Raw genomic sequence first — 17247 nt, 5'->3', positions numbered from 1 at the left:
TGCACAGAAATGTAAATACTTTTCAGTAGCCTCAAAGTTTTACTCAAAACACTAATTTTTCATTGGTCTATAATCATTAAAACTGCAACAAGATAAAAGCTCAAAGTGTTTTACTGAAGGTTGATAAAATGACTGAAATGACTGGGAAGAAATTTTGCACTTTCATGAAATATATCAAATTTTTTTAGACACATTACTATGTTGGGCCTGTCATATGGAAGTTTATAAACTCTTGATATTATGTGGTTGTAATTTGAAAAAATGTGGAAAAGTTTAAGGGGAAAGAGTAACACACCCTTAATGACCAACATACTCATTAAGGGTAAACTAGACAGCAGCTGCAGAATAAACATCGAATGAAAAAACAAGTAATGAATCCACTTTTCTAATGTCAAAGCACCATCTCAGACTCGCAAAATATGAGCACGATTGTCTCTCAGAACAAGAAAACTCCTTTTTCATTTTTAATTCAAGTTTGAAGTTTTAAAGTGTGTAATGGCGACACTTGACAAAATGTAATGTTTCGATTGTTGACTGTGTTTTGACTTTGTATTTTTGTGATGTAAAGCACTTTGTACTGCCTTGTTCTATACAAATTAACTTGATTGAGAAAATATTAAATGTAGACGGTTCAGATATTGAGTTTAAATTCACATACTAAAAGATCAGCTGTACCCCAAACATCACACTTCTATTGTTTCTTAAAATCCTACATTAGAAAATCAATATAGATTCATTATTGGCATGAATTCCTTCAAAACTTTTTTCTAGACGAGCTTTAAAAAGGTTTTGAAGAGAGCGAGTCGTTTATCTGGCTGTCATTAGAAACCTTTTTTTATTAAGTCACCTTAGATGGAATGACAGAGCATTTTGAGTGTCTTCTAAACGACTCATGAAATGTTAAAACTCGTCAAAAGTTGCTCCTTATATACACAATTAAAATTAAATACAGTAGCTCAAGAATCATAAATAGAAAAACTGTACAGTCTTCCCCCCGCCCTCCCCAGCTCATATCCCCATATTGTTATCATTCATGAATGTACAAGTTAAAGTTTGTTCACTAGTGTTCAGTAATATGTTAATGCCCAGTTCCTCCCTCGCTGGGAGGGTCTCTCATGTCTTGATAAGACCCTCTAGAAAGTCCTTCTCCACCATCTCCTCGATGTTCTGTCGGGCTCGGCTCCAGAACACCTTCTGGCTCTCCAGCTTGTGGCCCTCCTTGCTGCCGGGGAAGGAGGAATCCGCGGGATTGTGGGTGTAGACGGGCCCCGATCGGCAGCTCGCCTTGCTGTTGAAGACCTGGCTGAGCAGGTTGAAGAAGGGCAGCAGCTGCTCCATGCTGCGGATGACGTAGAGGGTCAGCATCAGGTGGCCCGGCTCCCACAGCAGGGTTTTAGTGGAACAGTCCTCCTCTGGGTTTTTCTATGGTACGCAGAAAAACAATTTACATTTATAACTGCATTCCTCCTGCCACACAACCCTAGTTTTTTTTAAGGTTTTGTTTTTTTAAATCAAGGAGGAGGAGACACCTTGGCTCGTTTTCTCAGCAGCTTCACCAGACGGACCACGTAGGGCTTGAACTCCCTCTGATGGGTCCCCTGGCGTCTCACCTCCAACCCTGAATCGTCTGAAGCCTCTGGGATGAAGGCCCAGCGGTACCTGCAATGAAGTGGTGCACAGCTTCAGAGGAGGTTTCAACAGGACCACAGTTCTAACTTTAACCACAGTTTCTGCAGGTTTTACAGACTTAAAGACCATTTAAATGAAATTTCGGACCCGTAACAACACAAAAATATATAAACTTTGTCCATCCAACTTGTATTTCTCCCTCATAGACATAAAAAAAGCTACCTAGCTAGTTAGCAAGGGTAAGGCGACCGTGGCTCTGTGGGAAGAGTAGTTGTCTTGTTATAGGAAGGTTGTAGGTTCAATTCCAACTTCCTCCTGCCCCATGTCGATGTGCCTTTGGGCAAGGCACTTAACCCTAACTGTGTATCAGTTTGAGTGTGAATGGGTGAATGTGACTCTAGTGTAAAGTGCTTTGAGTGGTCGAAATGATTGGAAAAGCGCTATACAAGTTCAGTCCATTTACCATTTAAGCTGTGAGAAAATACATATAGAATGTATATAGTCTTGCCAAGACTTGTGACTAAGGTATTTAAAGGCCAACCTCCTTGTTTTAAATTAATTTAAGGTCTTCAATTTAGATGCATGAATTCAATGATGCATGGACACACTGTTTAACATATACAGGTGGAACTCAATAGATACGAATATCATCAAAATCTTAATTTATTTCAGTAATTTTAATTCAAATATATTTAGATGAAAATCTACTTCAAATGTTTCTTTTTTTGGTAACATTTGATGACCAAACCTCAGGGTGTTTTCACCTTTATAGTCCAGTAGACCAAAAATGCAACAATTCTTGCATTTTTAGCCGGTGTGGTTCACTTTCACACCGCAGTGTGTCAAACCAACCTAACCCTTTGAGAAACCTGTTCACCCCTTCGCCTGTGGTGGCGCTGTACCATGACAACAATACGAAAAGATCTGAAGAAGACACTGAGCGCAACTTGCTTTTTTAAGAAATGTAAACAAAAATGCAGTGGCATCACATTTAATCACTAAAATCCAACAACACTACATTTTTGGTAACAGTTTGTAAACAAAACCTTTCTTCAGAGGTCGTTCTTGGTGCAGCACCACCACAGGCGATACGGAGAACAGGTTGTTCAAAGGGTTCTTTTTACACAGAGCAGTGTGAAGGCGAACCGCAGCAGCTGAAAATTTAAAAAATGTTGCAACTTTGGTCCCCAGTCCAACCGAATCTACCAGACTGCCAGGCGTGAAAACACCCTGAAAATTCACAATCATTAAAACTATAAAACAAATACTTGAATTTCATCTCATTTTTGAATTGATCATAACATTTAATTGATACTCTAGTTGATTAAGGTGTATTATCTCAATTCCTTGGCACATTCTTATCACATGTGAAGTCTACAGCACAACAGGTTTTATCTGCACTGACATCTGGAACTGAGGGAGACTCTCCGGAGGCAACGCCAAGGCAAGATCCAGGAACTTGCAAGCAGAGAGGTAGAGGTTGAGCCAGCGCTGGCTGTTGTAGGACGTGGAGAAGCCGTTCCCTCCAGAATAGGTGGTCTCCAACCCGGCAACCGACGGTCCTGACGTCCTAGGAACAAAGCAAGTTGGTTTGTAGCTACTAAACCACTGCTAAGCGCTAATTCTTTACATTTCATTGTTTAAAAAGTTCTGCTCGCCATTGAGCAAGTATACCTTGATATGTCCTCATCAGCGGTTAGCTCCTGCTCCATCAGCAGAAACACCTGGACCTGTAAAGACACACGCATGCCAAAGTTTGATTTGTGTAACAGAAGGAAAGGGAGAGAACGGTTTGTGAGCTCACCAGCTCAGTGATCATGGTGGGCCAGAGTGACGTGAGGTGTTGAGGTGACATGCGTAGCAGCAGCACTCTGAAGAACAGGAACACCTGAGCGTGGAGGATGGGTACCTGAGGCAGACGCAGGCTCTCCACCAGACGCTCTGAAACGCACACAGACAACATGTGTCTGCTTGATCAGCTTGGTATGAGACAGAATCTAATCCCAGAGGAAAATTTGACTCATCAGTAGTGCTGTACAATAATGTAAATGTCAAAAAGACAATTTCTGGGTTCCCATTAAATAAGAAATGCAATTAAAATCACACATGAATAAGCTTGTTCATGTGATAAGTCAATAAAAATCAACACATTTGACAAATTTAAACCCTTCCAAGCCCCTTATACTAGGGATCAGCTACATATATAAGCAGCGTTTTTGGGAAATTGTGGTCACTGATTTTACAAAATCAAAACTTTTGCTGAACTTTGTGATGCTGTGAGAGCCACACTGTCTGAAAAATACCCCAAAAACAAACCCTGTTCCTCCTACTACTTCCTGTTGTTGTCTTTGTTTTCACCAGTAGTAACATCTGACTGTTGATCATGTGGCTGATATGAAAGAAGTATTTTCATTGCAGTTTTACGAATCAAACCAATTTGGCTGAAGCCTGATCTTAGTTTAATATCCTTTCATCAAAAGAACGTGAGCTTTTTCAAAATTGCCTTTAAGCAAATTTATTTCCGTAATTCCATTTTGCACAATAATATGGTCAATAGAAGCACAGCCTTACACTCTGTTCTAGTAAGAGGTTTGCTTATGTTCACCTTGGATGTCCGGCAGGTACTTCTGGTACTGGTCCACCTCACTGCTGTAGATGGTGAAGGCCAGGCGTTTGAGCAGCATGGCCCTCTGCTCCAGCTCAGCATCTCTGTTGGTGAACAAACTCAGGGAGCTGCTCTGAGCCACTGCCACCCGGGCTGAAAGCACAGGCAAACAGTTTTACTACAATTTCCAACTTCTAGATCAACAGTATTTCAGAGGATCTCGGACTTAATGTGAATAAAACTGAAAAATCTATAAAGGGTTTTCTTTCTTGCATGTTCAATTATTCGACTTGATTCACAGCCAACTTTCTGTGACCAGATATGGCAGAAACAGATTTATAAATAGTAAATGTAACACTTACTCATCAGGTCTCTAAATGTGGTCTTGTCATGAGTCATCAGGTGGTCAATGATGGCTCTCCAGCTAGAAAATCAGGGAAATTATGTTAAAGTAAAACCCTGTGAACAACATTCAGATGCATTCACAAACAGAGGTTATTGAATAATCTTCACTGAAATTAGGAATGAAACAATAAGTGATTACTGAAATAAAGGTCAACTAATTCTGCTGAAAAAAAAAAACATATTCAGATAAAACTGTGCAAAAGAACAGCAATGCAATGACTTAACATCAAGTGTTAAGTTTGATGGTAGAGTTGTTCAGTGGTTCTGTGTAACGTTTGAAGACCTAAAGGACAATTCATGCACACAATGAAGATGTCTGCGCACCAGTCAGACTTCTGCCTGAGAGGAAAGTCTAACAAAGAAAAGAAAAATAAACTACATCTATTAAAATATACAACATGAAGTATTCCTACCACCACACAATTTCATGTATTTAAGGCCAGCTTGCATTTTTTATATGAATTTAAGTAAGTAAACTTTATTTATATAGCACCTTTCACAGACATGAAAAGTCACAAAGTGCTTTACAAAAATGAAAACACACTAAAAGTTACACTAAAATTTAAGACAATTTAAGGCTGTAATTTTAGAAAAAGTATTAAACTTATAGCAAGGTGTGCTGTGAATATATGCAAAGCTTTTACTCTACGTTAACATCTTCTTCCTCCTAATTAAAATTGCATTTTAGGAATGTGTTTTCATTGAGTGTTAGTTCATATATAAATGGGTTCTGTGCTCACTGGCTGACACACGAAGCATCCATCTGGAAGAAGGTGTGGTCCATGAAGAGGTCGAAGGCTTCTTTTTTCCAGGCACGGCGGGTGTACTGGTAGCCGCTCAGGCTGCTCAGCAGCTGGATGCAGGCTCGGTAGCTGGGGGCGTTGTGAGCACTAAACATAATAAAAAAAAAAAAAACACAGCTTTTCAGGTAGGTTGACACAGGCATTTCCTCTCAAGACAGAGAAGTGCTAACAGGTTGCATGTACAAAAATAATCTTCAGTGTGGAAGTTGTTACAGAAGGAACAAGAGTTAAAAGGGAGATGTTCACAAAAAAAGTGATATTTTTTCCAATCAGTTCAGTTTAAAATGATGTCGGAGAAAGAACAGAATCTGTAAGAAGCTTTACATAAAAAGGAAAATTATTTTCTGCAGAGGGTGAAATGACACTAAGGTACATTTTTACAGTTGCAGGTCATTTTGCTCTCTCTATTTTGCAAATTTCCAATTTTGGTTACTTTATCTGTCTGCCACAGGATACAATTTTCATATCATCTTAACTTCATTTAACTGGGGAACAAACTGACTTGGAGTAACATCAGCCTGTCTGCTATGGACAGACATTAAGGTCATTAAGGGAAATCTCAGGCCAGGTAAAGGAGCTACATTATGGAGGAAAACCAGCTGTAAACGGTCACCAATGCAAACTGAACTAATCATGCTAAACTGTAATATAACGCTATATATTACAGTTATATATTACGAATGTCAACTCTATACTCCTTTTATCTGCTTTAAATGAGTAAAATCTTTCTCAGTTACGTTCACATTGCAGCAGCGCTACAAGCATTGAAAACACTGCAGATATTAAAGTCAACTAATAATTGATATTAGGAGTTTAAGTTTTACAAAAACAGAAATTAACCACTTTCTTTTTATATTGATCCATTAGAATTTTCCCATTTGGCACTTTCTTGCAATATATTATCTTTAAATTAACGCCCTTACTAATCTTGTATTTTGACATAATTTATGTCCAGTTTGTAGTTTTATGTATAGCTTTAATTCAAGGGGAAAACCACTTTACAGGTGTAAAACTGAAAGAAATAAAGCCAGGAAACCTGATCCACACCTGTGGTTGCGGAGGTAGGGAACTACGTAGTGCATGATGTTAACCAGCAGCGGGATGACTTTCTCCTTCTCGTCACTGTAGAACACCATGTCCAACAGATGAGCCAGCACCTAACAGAGAGGTCAATACATCAAACCAGAAGTGAATAATGTTACAGAGCCGAAGCGGCTGAGAAGTGATGTATGAGGCACAGAGCAAGAATCTCATCTGGCAGAGCAGCGTGTTTTTGATGTAGAGCCTTGCTTAAACTCATAAATGTACAGCTTTTATATCAGTGAAGCACAGGCAACATGTTCATAATTAAACCCACACTGAGCTAAAAACAGCCAGGATGCAAAAGAAAGGTTGTCAATGAATCAAACTATCCACATCCTCCAGAGCCAGAACCGACCCGAAGCATCGATTTATTGGTTCACTGCTGACGTCTGGAGGAGCGGAGTGAAAATCTAGTTCAAGGCCCTCATATGTTGTTTGTTAGCGTACTGCTAGTGTGGATAATAACAGGGTCCGAAAACCACCGACTTGCCGGGGGGAGCAGTCGGGTCACGGACGCTTGTGTTTACCTCGGCCAGCAGCGTGAGGGCGTGAACACTGTACACAGATGGAGTGAAGCTGGAGGCCTCCATCACTGTGAGCATTAAGTCTACAAAACACATACAGCAAACGTTAGCAGCGGCTAACAAAGCTGATGACACTAACAGCCGTGCTAAAGCAATCCAAAGCACTCTGAAAGTTTAGCTGCGGCTACATTCGTCGTCCAGTTTTCAGATTCAATTGAATTACGTGTCGTAGCAAATACTAAAAAGTAATGCAGCGACGGTTTAGTTCAATGGAGATACGAGACTTGGTAACGGAGCACCTTCTACGTCTGCCTCCAGGTTGGTTCCGTCCACAACGATCTGAGGAGAGGCCTTCACCTCCAGGTTCCTCCTGAGCCACGTGGTTTGTTCCAAAGAGGAGCCGGCGATGGTGCCGATGGCCTCCACCACCTTGTGAGTCACGTCCTGAACACACAACAGATTTTCTTAAGAAAACATTCTCACCACCATCCTGGTCTGATCATCACAACGACTTGTTCATTGCTGTACTTTGCGTTAGAACTTGGAGTGGGCGATACAGGATTAAAGTTGTTTTTTTTTCAGATGAATCTGTTCAGTAGTTCATAAGACTGCAATGTGCTTGTTTCTTTACTTTTTATGATCAATGTTCTAAAAGTGAATATTTCAACAAGAAAAAATCTCCAAACTAGGATAAACACAGAGAACCAGAACTCCTCCTGCACCATTTATCTTAGAGAGCATTGTGAAATTATTAACTGGTCAACTTTTTCCACACCATGAAAACATAGACTTCAATATATTAAACTGGGATTTTATCAAAGTCCAGAAGTCCAAACTATCAGATAGTCTGTGGCAAGATTTGAAAAATTATATTCATAGTTGCTCTGTACCCGTTAGCTATTATGGTATTCATTTGTATTTGTAATGAAAGGCGGTTCAACAAAATACTTACAGCCAGATTCAATAAATTAGAATAAATGTCCAGATGAGTGTCTGTTTTCTTATTGGTTTCCAATTTCAAATATGATTTAATTAGTTATAAGTGGAAAATAATCATAATTAACAGAAATAAAGGCTTTCAAACACCCTTCTGTATATAATTAATGTACATAATGTGTTTCACTTTGTGAAAAAGTTCCTGAAATAAATGAACTTTTCAATAATATTCTAGTTCATTAATTGGGTCGTATAGGGGTGAATGCTTGCCACACTTTTCAGATGTTTATTAGTAAAAATAACCTCTCTTCTTTAGGACAGTTAAAGTAAATTTGTAGCAACCCAACATTTAAAGCCCCTAGTTTACAACAATTTACCACAACTTCTGCTTCTACTTTCACTCATAACAGTGAAAGTAGAAGAAAACTACAATTACCTGCAGCTCTCGCTGGTCTTTCTTACTCTCCAGGTTGGGATTCTTCAAGATAAACTCATTCAGAACTCTGGTGAAAAGAAAAACAAATAAAAAAAAACAGATGGCTGAACAATCTCTGGATTCCTGCAGTCAAATTATTATTTTTTTCTTAAAATCGTAGACCTGACAGGATATTCTGACAGCATAAAGAAAGAGATCAGGTAGAGAAACCAACCCCAGTATGAGAAACTGCCCAGGAGCAGGCAGACCCAACTGGACCGAGTCCTTCAGCAGCGCCAGCAGACACGGCCAGCTATCAACCAAACTGGAAACAGGAATCCTGGAACACAAGGAGGACAACAAATAGAAATCATTAACCAGATATCGTTCAATACCAACAGCTCTGAAGTGATGTACTAACCTCTGCACATAGGAATAGAAGAACTGCAGCATGCAGACTTCCAAAGAGATGTGCTTCTAAAGATGAGTGAAAAATTACATTAGATCAGTAAAAAACAGACAAGTTATTAGTACATTTAAACAGAAAATGAACAACAGTTAGCTGTTCATCTTCTAAATTGTTTTTATTATTTATAAGCCTCCCAATTATCACTAAGTACTATGGGCCTTAACTGGTTAAAAAGACTTTTCTTGTAAATCTTTTGAAATCTAAGGCATTCATTGGTGTAATCCATAAACTGCAATCCTCAAAATTAACAGCAACAACAACAAAAAGAATGAATGAGTCAGAGTTTCATATTTTCATACATCATACATCAACTTTTCAATGACAATTAATTTGATCATCATTTAAATTTGTGAGATTTTTATATAAAAGCAGATAAAATTATTAGTCAGCTTCAACATCAAGTGTTGTAAACCAACCTTGTCTTTTGCGATGGCAGGTGGCTGCTTCAGGACCTCCTTCACTGTCTGCATAACGGTCTCGGTGCGCATGGCGCTGACCGATCGAACGAGCTCAACCAGCAGCAGCTGCTCCTCACTCGCTACGGGGATCACCTGAAAGATGAACATTATGAATACACAATAACACCTTAAAAAGATTTAAAGAGCTCCCTCAAAATAAAACCTACTGGAGAACTTGGCTTTCTAGAGTGTTTTATATGTTACTTCATATAAATGTTTCCTCAATCTGCTCTACGTTGTTCGACCGTCTTTCTCCCCGTTTACCTTATTTCTGATTGGTGTCTTGACTTGTTTTCTCTCGTTCCAAACATAAGCAATTGCAGCCATGAAATGAGCGCCGTGGTTCATAGAGATCGGACCCAGCAGCTCCAAGATCTGCTGACGGAGGTTCTGTGAATGAGATGCAAGGAATCTACATGAGATCCATGATTAAATATGCCACAGATAGAATTATTTCAGTTTATTTTTCCAAATTGTGTTTCTTTAGAAAAAGCAAAAACAGCAATTAAAGAAATAAACTTGGAAAAGTTTAATTTTCCAAAATCTCATTGGAAACATTAATGCAATGTTAATGTTTTTCTTATTCAGCTGCAAAATCGTTTATTTAATCAGGCAGAAATTCATGGATCTACATTTGCTGACAGACCTTGGTGGAGCCCAGGTTGATGTTTGAGGTGGCGGCGGCTGAAGCGGCAGCTGGCTTGTCGGAGCTGTCGGCTTGGTGGAGCACGCTCCACAGCAACGTGACAGAAGACATGATGGTGTGGAGGATGGACAGGATGCCTGAACGCGCCTCGGCCAGGTGCTTCTGGTCAACACTCACTTGTAACTGGAGATCACAACCAGGTCCTTGTTATGGGGTCGGTAGCAAATTTTGTAAAAGAAAACTAAAAATATTACCTGTAAAAGTTTTTATACTCTTAACTTTGCCACATTTTTCAGGTTAGAACCTCAAATTGCAATATTCCTTATTGAGACTTGATGTGATCTACCAACACAAATGAATGCCACACTTAAAACTGAATATAAAAAACATTTTGAAAACCAAGCGTTTTTTGCTGTTCCACTTCAAAATTGTCGACTATTTCGGCTTCGTCTTAATTAATCCCGCAAAATAAACAAATATTTTTTTTATATAGCTACAATGTGGAAAAGTTGAAAGGGTGTAAATACTTTTTCAAGGCCTTGTAATATGTCCTGACAAATCTTAGTGCCAGCAAAATCATAAAAAACAAGAATGTCATTCATTTTCTGCAGCAGAATGCTCAGGGCTTGATGTGCAGCGCCCTCACCTGGTGGTACTGTGAAGTAGGGTCCAGTAGACAGTAATGGATAATGGAAGTGACTCCCTCCAGCACAGTCAGAATCAGGTCAGGCGGGATGCAGAGCGCCATCCACTGGGGTCTACAGGATAGTCAGATAATACACAGTTTGAATTGAACCCAATCTGACCTGCAGGTGTAATGTGTAACATAAGGCAGAATGATGTTCATTCTGTAGTAAAGACTGCCATCTGCTGGCCAAGTCATGCTATGTCATTTTATTTCAATATGTTTCCTGCATGTTCTTACCTGGTGTCAGTAATGCTGGTTTCATAGCGGTACTGCTGGAGGAGGTTATCCAGGTTTCTGCATAGCTGCAGAGTCACTGAGGCCACCACCCTCCTCAGGACCCTCCCCATGTAAGGCAGGGTGGCTGTGATCAGCCCTATCCACTGGGGGTGCATCTTACAGGCATGGTGCTGGTGCAGGGCCCTGATGACTGCACACAGGAACATGCCCTGCGCTGTAATAGGCTGACCATGGAGGTACTGCAGTGACGTCATAGGCTGCTGAGGGTTCACATGCTCCACTTCCCCGCCTAAGATCTCAAATCCTGCCACTCCACCACTTCCTGGCCCTCCACCTGCTCCTCCTGCAGCAGGTCCTCCTTCTCCACCTTCGTCTGCTGGCATTAAGACCCTGTGCTCAAGTACAACTAGACTCTGCAGCAGCCGGAGCAGCTGGGATTGAACGGCACTGCAGCTGTCTATCTGGTCCTCCGACATGTTGATGACGCTGTCCTCCGAGAGACCTTCCTCCACCGTGGCCACGTTGACCCCTGCCGTCCGTTGGTCGTGCCATTTCTGGGCGCTGAATATGGAGGAAAGCAGGCAATGGAGAATGACTTTCTGAACTTTGCACTTGGAGAGGACATCACTGATGAAGCTAGCAAAGCCCTTTGCAGAGCCAGCTGTGACTTTGGCTAGCTCGCTGAATAGCAGCGTCAAGACCTCCACGCTGGTCAGCTGCATGGCCCGGTTTCCTGCCAAGTCCTGAGGACCCAATGTCACATGGGCAGAGTAATAGCTTCTCAGGAAGTAGAGACAGAGGGAGATGATGATCTCCAGGTACATGGCGCTGCGGAAAGAATGGGAGTGAGAGTCCTGGGGGATGGGGCAATAGAAGTCTTTGCCCATAACAGAGACTCTGTGGCGAGCAAGTAGGTTTTGCAGCAAGGAGAGCTGTGGAGTGTAGGTGTTGTTGATGCTGGTGGTGGAGATGGCGCTTACAAAGCCTGACGGAGCGGCTCTCACCATGGCTGCGATCGCCGACAGGGCGTGCAGGGTCCTGGAGGAGTCGTAGAGCTGTAGGTAGAGCAGGACGTGCTGGTAGAGGGGATGGATGTTAAATCGAGGCAGAGCGGAGGACGATCTGCGCCCTGTGACGTTCGCCCCGGCGCCGGTACCGCAAGAGCCCCCGCTCGGTGAGCCCATGTCACTCTCGATCTCCGACACCTCCCCTTCACCACAGCTGTACCAGTTCTCGAGGTCTAGACTGTCTCCAAAGAAAATACTGGGTGGATGCAGTTTCTCAGCTTGGTTAGTTTTTTTCTGCTTCTCTTCCTCTTTCCTCTTAGTCTTCTTGATCTTGGGCTTTGCCCCTGGAGACTTGTCCACCAGCTTCTCCATGATCTTCCCTTTAAGGCTAAGCTGAGTGCTGCTGTGGCTACGTTTGCGGGCCTGAGGGTCCTCCACCTGCAGGCTGCGGTCTGGAGTGGCTGCATCAGTGCTGTCTGGCAACGTGACGATGGAGGGTGATGAACTGTGGCGGGCAATGCCCTCTTTGTGTAGCCCCTCCACTGGAGTAACAGAGAGGAACTCTAGTGTGCCTTCAGCCAACAACTCTGGCAGATTCTGGTGGTTGGAGCAATGAGGAGGGCAGGAGTCCAGGCGGATCCCGGTGGAGGTATCTGAAGAAGTGCTTTCGGTATCAGTTTGAGGCCAATTTTCAGGCGGAGATGAGGTTTCATTTGATTCCTCGTCGACTAAATTCAGAACCCTATCAATCAAGTCCTTCACGACACAAGACACGGCTTCCTCTATGGAGTCGTCAGACGTTTCATCCGATGAACCAAGCGGTCGATCTGAGCCATTTCCGATGCAGCTGACCCCCTCTTGGTCTTCAAAGCTACCATTTTCCAGAGTAGATGAACGAGAACCACTTGATTCTGAACTCTGTTGCTCCTCCTGCTGGTCCCTGGTCTGATATTCACCAGATAAATGCAAGTTTTCACTGCTCAGGCTAAGAATGGACAAGCTGTCGCTTAGGGGGTTTACCGTCAGGCAAAAGGGCTCCATGTCACCTATTGTCAGACCTCTGAAGTCCTCATGCCCAACCCCTTCACTTTGAATCTGAAGAAAGTCTAAAGACAGGAAAGGAAAACAGATGTTTCAGAAAAGGCTTGAAACCAACCAGAGAGGTTAGAGTCTTCAATATAGCTGACAAAGGTTAACATCCACAGCTCACTGTCTGAGAAGCCGGAGTCTCTAGTGTAGATTGGTTCTGTTGGTTCCTGCTCAGGTGGTTCAGGAAACATCTGGGCCCAGTGGCGCTGGGCTTGCACCTTCTGAATAGAAACCCTGTGAGTTTTAGGATGGAGCAGAAGAAGTAGGAGTGGCTCAAGAACCCGTGCAATGTCATGTCTCTGAAGGACTTGATTTAACCAAGCTCGACCGACCGCACTGGTACACGGATCCCAATAACTTAAGCTGTCGAGCATTATGAAGAGAGACCTGAGGGTGGAAAGAAGTCAGAATCAGAGGGATGATTTGGAGAAAGTTTAATCAAAGAACGATTGGTAACTCTTAATAAATAACTGATTGAACTAACCTGTCAAATGTGCGACTGAACGGAGAAGACTTGGTGATGTTCAAGTCTCGCGTTAAATGCCACAGAACGGAGAATTTCACATGGGCCGCCAAACGAATTCTCTGAAAAACAAAACAGGGATAATGAAATTATTTCCACTAATTTAATAAAATATAAAGCTACATACATTTGCCCCTTTTTGACGTCAGACATGTTCATTTTGCTGACCTTGTCTCTGTGCATGAGTTGCTGACTTATGACGTCCTCACAGGTGCTGGACGAAGGAACCAGGTTGTGTAGCTGATAGAAGAGCTCAACGCTGCGCTGGTGATGCTGAGGAGTTCCTTCACCCAGCTGATCCCACAAGATCACTGCAACGCTCTGAGCCAAAGACAAGACACAGACATCAGAACCCTGAAGGATTGATAAGAATCCCACCAACTGCAAATCAACTTCTTCACTCTCTACCTTGAAGAAGTTTGTTTTGTCCGCAATATGCTTCAGGATTCCCTGAGTGAGTGGAGGCCTAATGACCACAGCCACTCGACCCTGGCTGGGACTCATTGGCTGAGCGGGCTCCATACTGCTACTGGAAGCCAGACTCTCTGCTGTCACCATAGCAACTGACTGAGTCAGGCCTATTAGGTCCATAAGCAGGGAGATGGCAACACCCTGTAGGCTGAAGTCACCAGCCAGGCAGCAGGCATCCATCAGGGTCTGCAGCCACACTGGCAGTCGAACCTGCTCGCTGTCTGTACAGATAAATGAAGCAAGGCATTTATTTATCTCGGATAGTTTAGTAGAGAAGATAAAAACAGTTTCATCTTTTTTTGGAAAAAAGACGTACCACATTGCTCTTCCTGTGCAGGCGAGGACTTGAGGTTGCCCTCTGCAATGTAGACTGGGAAACTGGAGCATTCTAAGAAGAGCTGACAGGCAGCAGTGAATGCAGCCACACCATCTTTCTGGCCCACTCCAGCTCCTGAGCACAGCTCCGTATAATTACTGGACTGAGAATTTGCAGAAACCAAGGGCCCCGAATGCAAGAGCTCACCTCTCTGACCCTCAGCTTTATCCAGGTGCTCAGGAATAATATAAAAAGTGATCAGACAGGAGAGAAACTGCTGGAAGTGCTCCAGGCAACACTGCATGACTGGTTTGTCCAAAGGCTTGGACTGGCATGAGCCTGAGGGACGGCTGCCTGCTCTAAGAGGTGGGTCGGGATGAGAAGCTCGCTCTGGGTCCTCGGAACCATCTTCTTGGTATTGGATGAAGTCTGTGAAGCCACTTTCTGCAGAGCGACAGCCAGTAGGGATTTCCCCATCGTCGAACACGTCCCCACTGTCGGTCATCTCTGGGACAGAGGGAGGAGTCTATCGACAAAAAAGAAGGAAGTGTGATCTCAGGAGTAGAGTCAAAACGTTTGAACTAATAATCAAAATTAGAATTATAAGACAAGAAAATGACCATGCTTTCTTTTTTAAAAGCATGTTTCAATTTGAATGCAATTTGAATACATTTTTTGACAAATATAGGCTTTTGCTGACATTATATTATGAAATACAGCAGTTTTGCCTTGTAAAGTTTGCATTGTTACCTTACCAATACATGCTTTTCTAAAGCTTCACATTCTTGAATTAATGATGTAAAAGGCTTGCTTCTGTTCATATCACAGAACAAAGTCAGTTTAATTAGTTCTCATCACTTTTATCATTGTTACAATAGTATCACAATATATAATGATAAAATTTACTACTTTGAACAATAACTTCCACTTTTTTGGCCACTGCTATCTTGGGGCTCCATAACAAAAATGGGCAGTGCATACAGCTTGGACTCAGATGAACCAAACTATCTCCACAGTCCGTTATGGGTGGGATCAGGTCGTCATAGTTTTGACTGGATGTTTCCACTCTAAAGAACACAGAACAAGGTAAAGGTGTCTAAAGCTAGTTTAGCCGTCCAACTCCTCTGGGAGGAAATGAAAGGGCTCAGCTGCTGGGTATACCTCTTCCATCTTTCTGCTCCAAGTCCTTAGGGACGTACCTCAACTCATCCATGTTTCTCTGGGAAGGGAACTTTGAACCGTCAGCCACGGCTCAGTGAATCGCAAAACACTTACAGCAACCAAGGAACCAGAAGGTCAATGATTAACCTAAGCAGAGTTTCTTTTTTGAGCTTCAAATGCTTTGCGTCAAGGGAGAGTTTAATGGCCACCCAACCAAGTGTGCAACATGCAGCGAGAGGCCCTGATCAGGGACCAGGACACACCATCAGAGACTAAACTAATGGGGCTTTGGACTATAACTTGTATCACAACTAGGCCAAGGGAGACCGAATGCGATGCCAACGGTAAGACCTAGGTTCTTCTTCCCTTTTTTAAAAGACTATCAGAAAGAGAGAACTGATTGGATTTTAATTTAAAAAGTCTACCTGTTTGACATCCATCTCTCTGCTTTTGTTCTGCGCCACCAGGCCCGGCAGCTGCGGACTCGCAGGCAGGGCGAGCGGGGACACCAACGGAGGCTGCACCTTGCTCAGGATCTTGGAGCAGAGGCGAAGGCAGTGGGTGAGCTCCCCGAGGTCCAACGCCTGGAGGTGACAGGTCAGAGCTGCCACCATCCGCAACAGCAGCTGAGGGAGATGCTCCGTCTGGATTTCTATGTACGTCTCCTGGAAATATGGACAAATAATTAGACCAAGTCGTTTGTTCGACTAGGTGGAGTGCATCGGTTACCAACCGTTTCTACAAAGATAAAAAATATATTCAAACGTATATAAATAATTTGAATTCAAGAATAACTTTAAAGTATCTTTTTTTTTTCTTTTTTGCTTGTTTATGTTTTAACTGACACTGCCTTGCAAAAATATTCAAGCCAGTTGAACCTTTTCACATTTTCCAATGTTACTGTCACAAACATCAATGTATCATTGGAACTTTGTGTGAGCAGCACTAAGTAAAAATTCTCTTATTTACACTTTTGAGTCAAAATAAAATACCAATTACAAAAAAACTAGTCATATTCATGTATTACAATGGCCTTGCCAACATTCAGACCTAAATCCATTTAAGAATCTGTAGCAAGACTTGAAAATGTATGTTTCCCAGTTTCCTCCATTCATCTGACTATGTAACAAAGAAATAGTCAAGCCACTTTGTAAAGCTTTGATAGAAACGTGATTGTATAAAGGAGTCACTCATAAGAATCAATAGGAAAAAAAAGTACATTATAACAATCAAACCTTGTATTCATTTCCTTTCACCTTACAATTATGGGTTATTTTGTGTTGGTCTAGCAGATAAGAATTGCAATAAAATACAATAAAGTCGGTTATAATGTGGAAAATGTGAAACTATTCAACAGGCCGTAACAACTTTGCAAGGCAAAATAGATAAAAATATAATTTTAATAAAAACCATGAATAAAAATGAATGGACACCTACCAATTTCATATGAATCAATTCAAGTTATTTTATTAAACAAGCAAAACATAAAACCAAAAAAAATTGAATAAACTCCAAATTAGAAAATAAGCATGGATTCATGTTATGAAATTAAAATATCATAATTCTTAAAACATGTGGATTTAAAAAAAAAAAACGACAACATGATATGTGCAGTAGCGTAAACTTCATGCATGCTTAACACGAAGCACAGAGAGAGAGAGAGAGAGAGAGAGAGAGAGAGAGAGAGAGAGAGAGAGAGAGAGAGAGAGAGAGAGAGAGAGAGAGAGAGGAAAAAAAAGCCAAGGGAAGTTTTTGTCTCATGTGATGATCATAATCCCTAAA

At 41.9% G+C, this 17247-nt stretch overlaps 1 protein-coding gene across 5 annotated transcripts in view; it reads right to left on the bottom strand.

The window, feature by feature from the left end:
- Positions 1-806: 806 nt before the first annotated feature.
- dop1a (DOP1 leucine zipper like protein A) overlaps positions 807-17247 on the bottom strand; it is a 32306-nt gene continuing 15865 nt past the window's right edge. For 3 of the 5 annotated variants that reach the window (XM_088013897.1, XM_088013896.1, XM_014998009.2), the window contains exons 13-37: positions 15891-16130; positions 14305-14830; positions 13926-14209; positions 13686-13838; positions 13479-13579; positions 13116-13381; positions 10899-13011; positions 10620-10731; positions 9974-10156; positions 9592-9717; positions 9286-9420; positions 8822-8877; positions 8636-8740; positions 8422-8488; positions 7349-7493; positions 7053-7132; positions 6490-6599; positions 5380-5529; positions 4597-4658; positions 4235-4387; positions 3434-3570; positions 3304-3359; positions 3035-3199; positions 1530-1659; positions 807-1422 (exon numbers count right to left, since the gene is read on the bottom strand). In XM_088013897.1, coding sequence (XP_087870023.1) covers positions 1114-1422; positions 1530-1659; positions 3035-3199; positions 3304-3359; positions 3434-3570; positions 4235-4387; positions 4597-4658; positions 5380-5529; positions 6490-6599; positions 7053-7132; positions 7349-7493; positions 8422-8488; positions 8636-8740; positions 8822-8877; positions 9286-9420; positions 9592-9717; positions 9974-10156; positions 10620-10731; positions 10899-13011; positions 13116-13381; positions 13479-13579; positions 13686-13838; positions 13926-14209; positions 14305-14830; positions 15891-16130 — 5964 coding nt within the window. In that variant the 3' untranslated portion in view covers positions 807-1113. The remainder of the gene's footprint in view (positions 1423-1529; positions 1660-3034; positions 3200-3303; positions 3360-3433; positions 3571-4234; positions 4388-4596; positions 4659-5379; positions 5530-6489; positions 6600-7052; positions 7133-7348; positions 7494-8421; positions 8489-8635; positions 8741-8821; positions 8878-9285; positions 9421-9591; positions 9718-9973; positions 10157-10619; positions 10732-10898; positions 13012-13115; positions 13382-13478; positions 13580-13685; positions 13839-13925; positions 14210-14304; positions 14831-15890; positions 16131-17247) is intronic. The other 2 variants (XM_088013899.1, XM_088013898.1) reach the window with 2 other exon arrangements.

This window comes from Poecilia mexicana, unplaced genomic scaffold (genome assembly GCF_051168715.1).
Source record: "Poecilia mexicana isolate PSO_F unplaced genomic scaffold, ASM5116871v1 scaffold_16, whole genome shotgun sequence".
Lineage (NCBI taxonomy): Eukaryota > Metazoa > Chordata > Actinopteri > Cyprinodontiformes > Poeciliidae > Poecilia > Poecilia mexicana.
The sequence above is the reverse complement of the archived record's forward strand: the minus strand, read 5'-3'. Positions and strand labels throughout refer to the sequence as shown.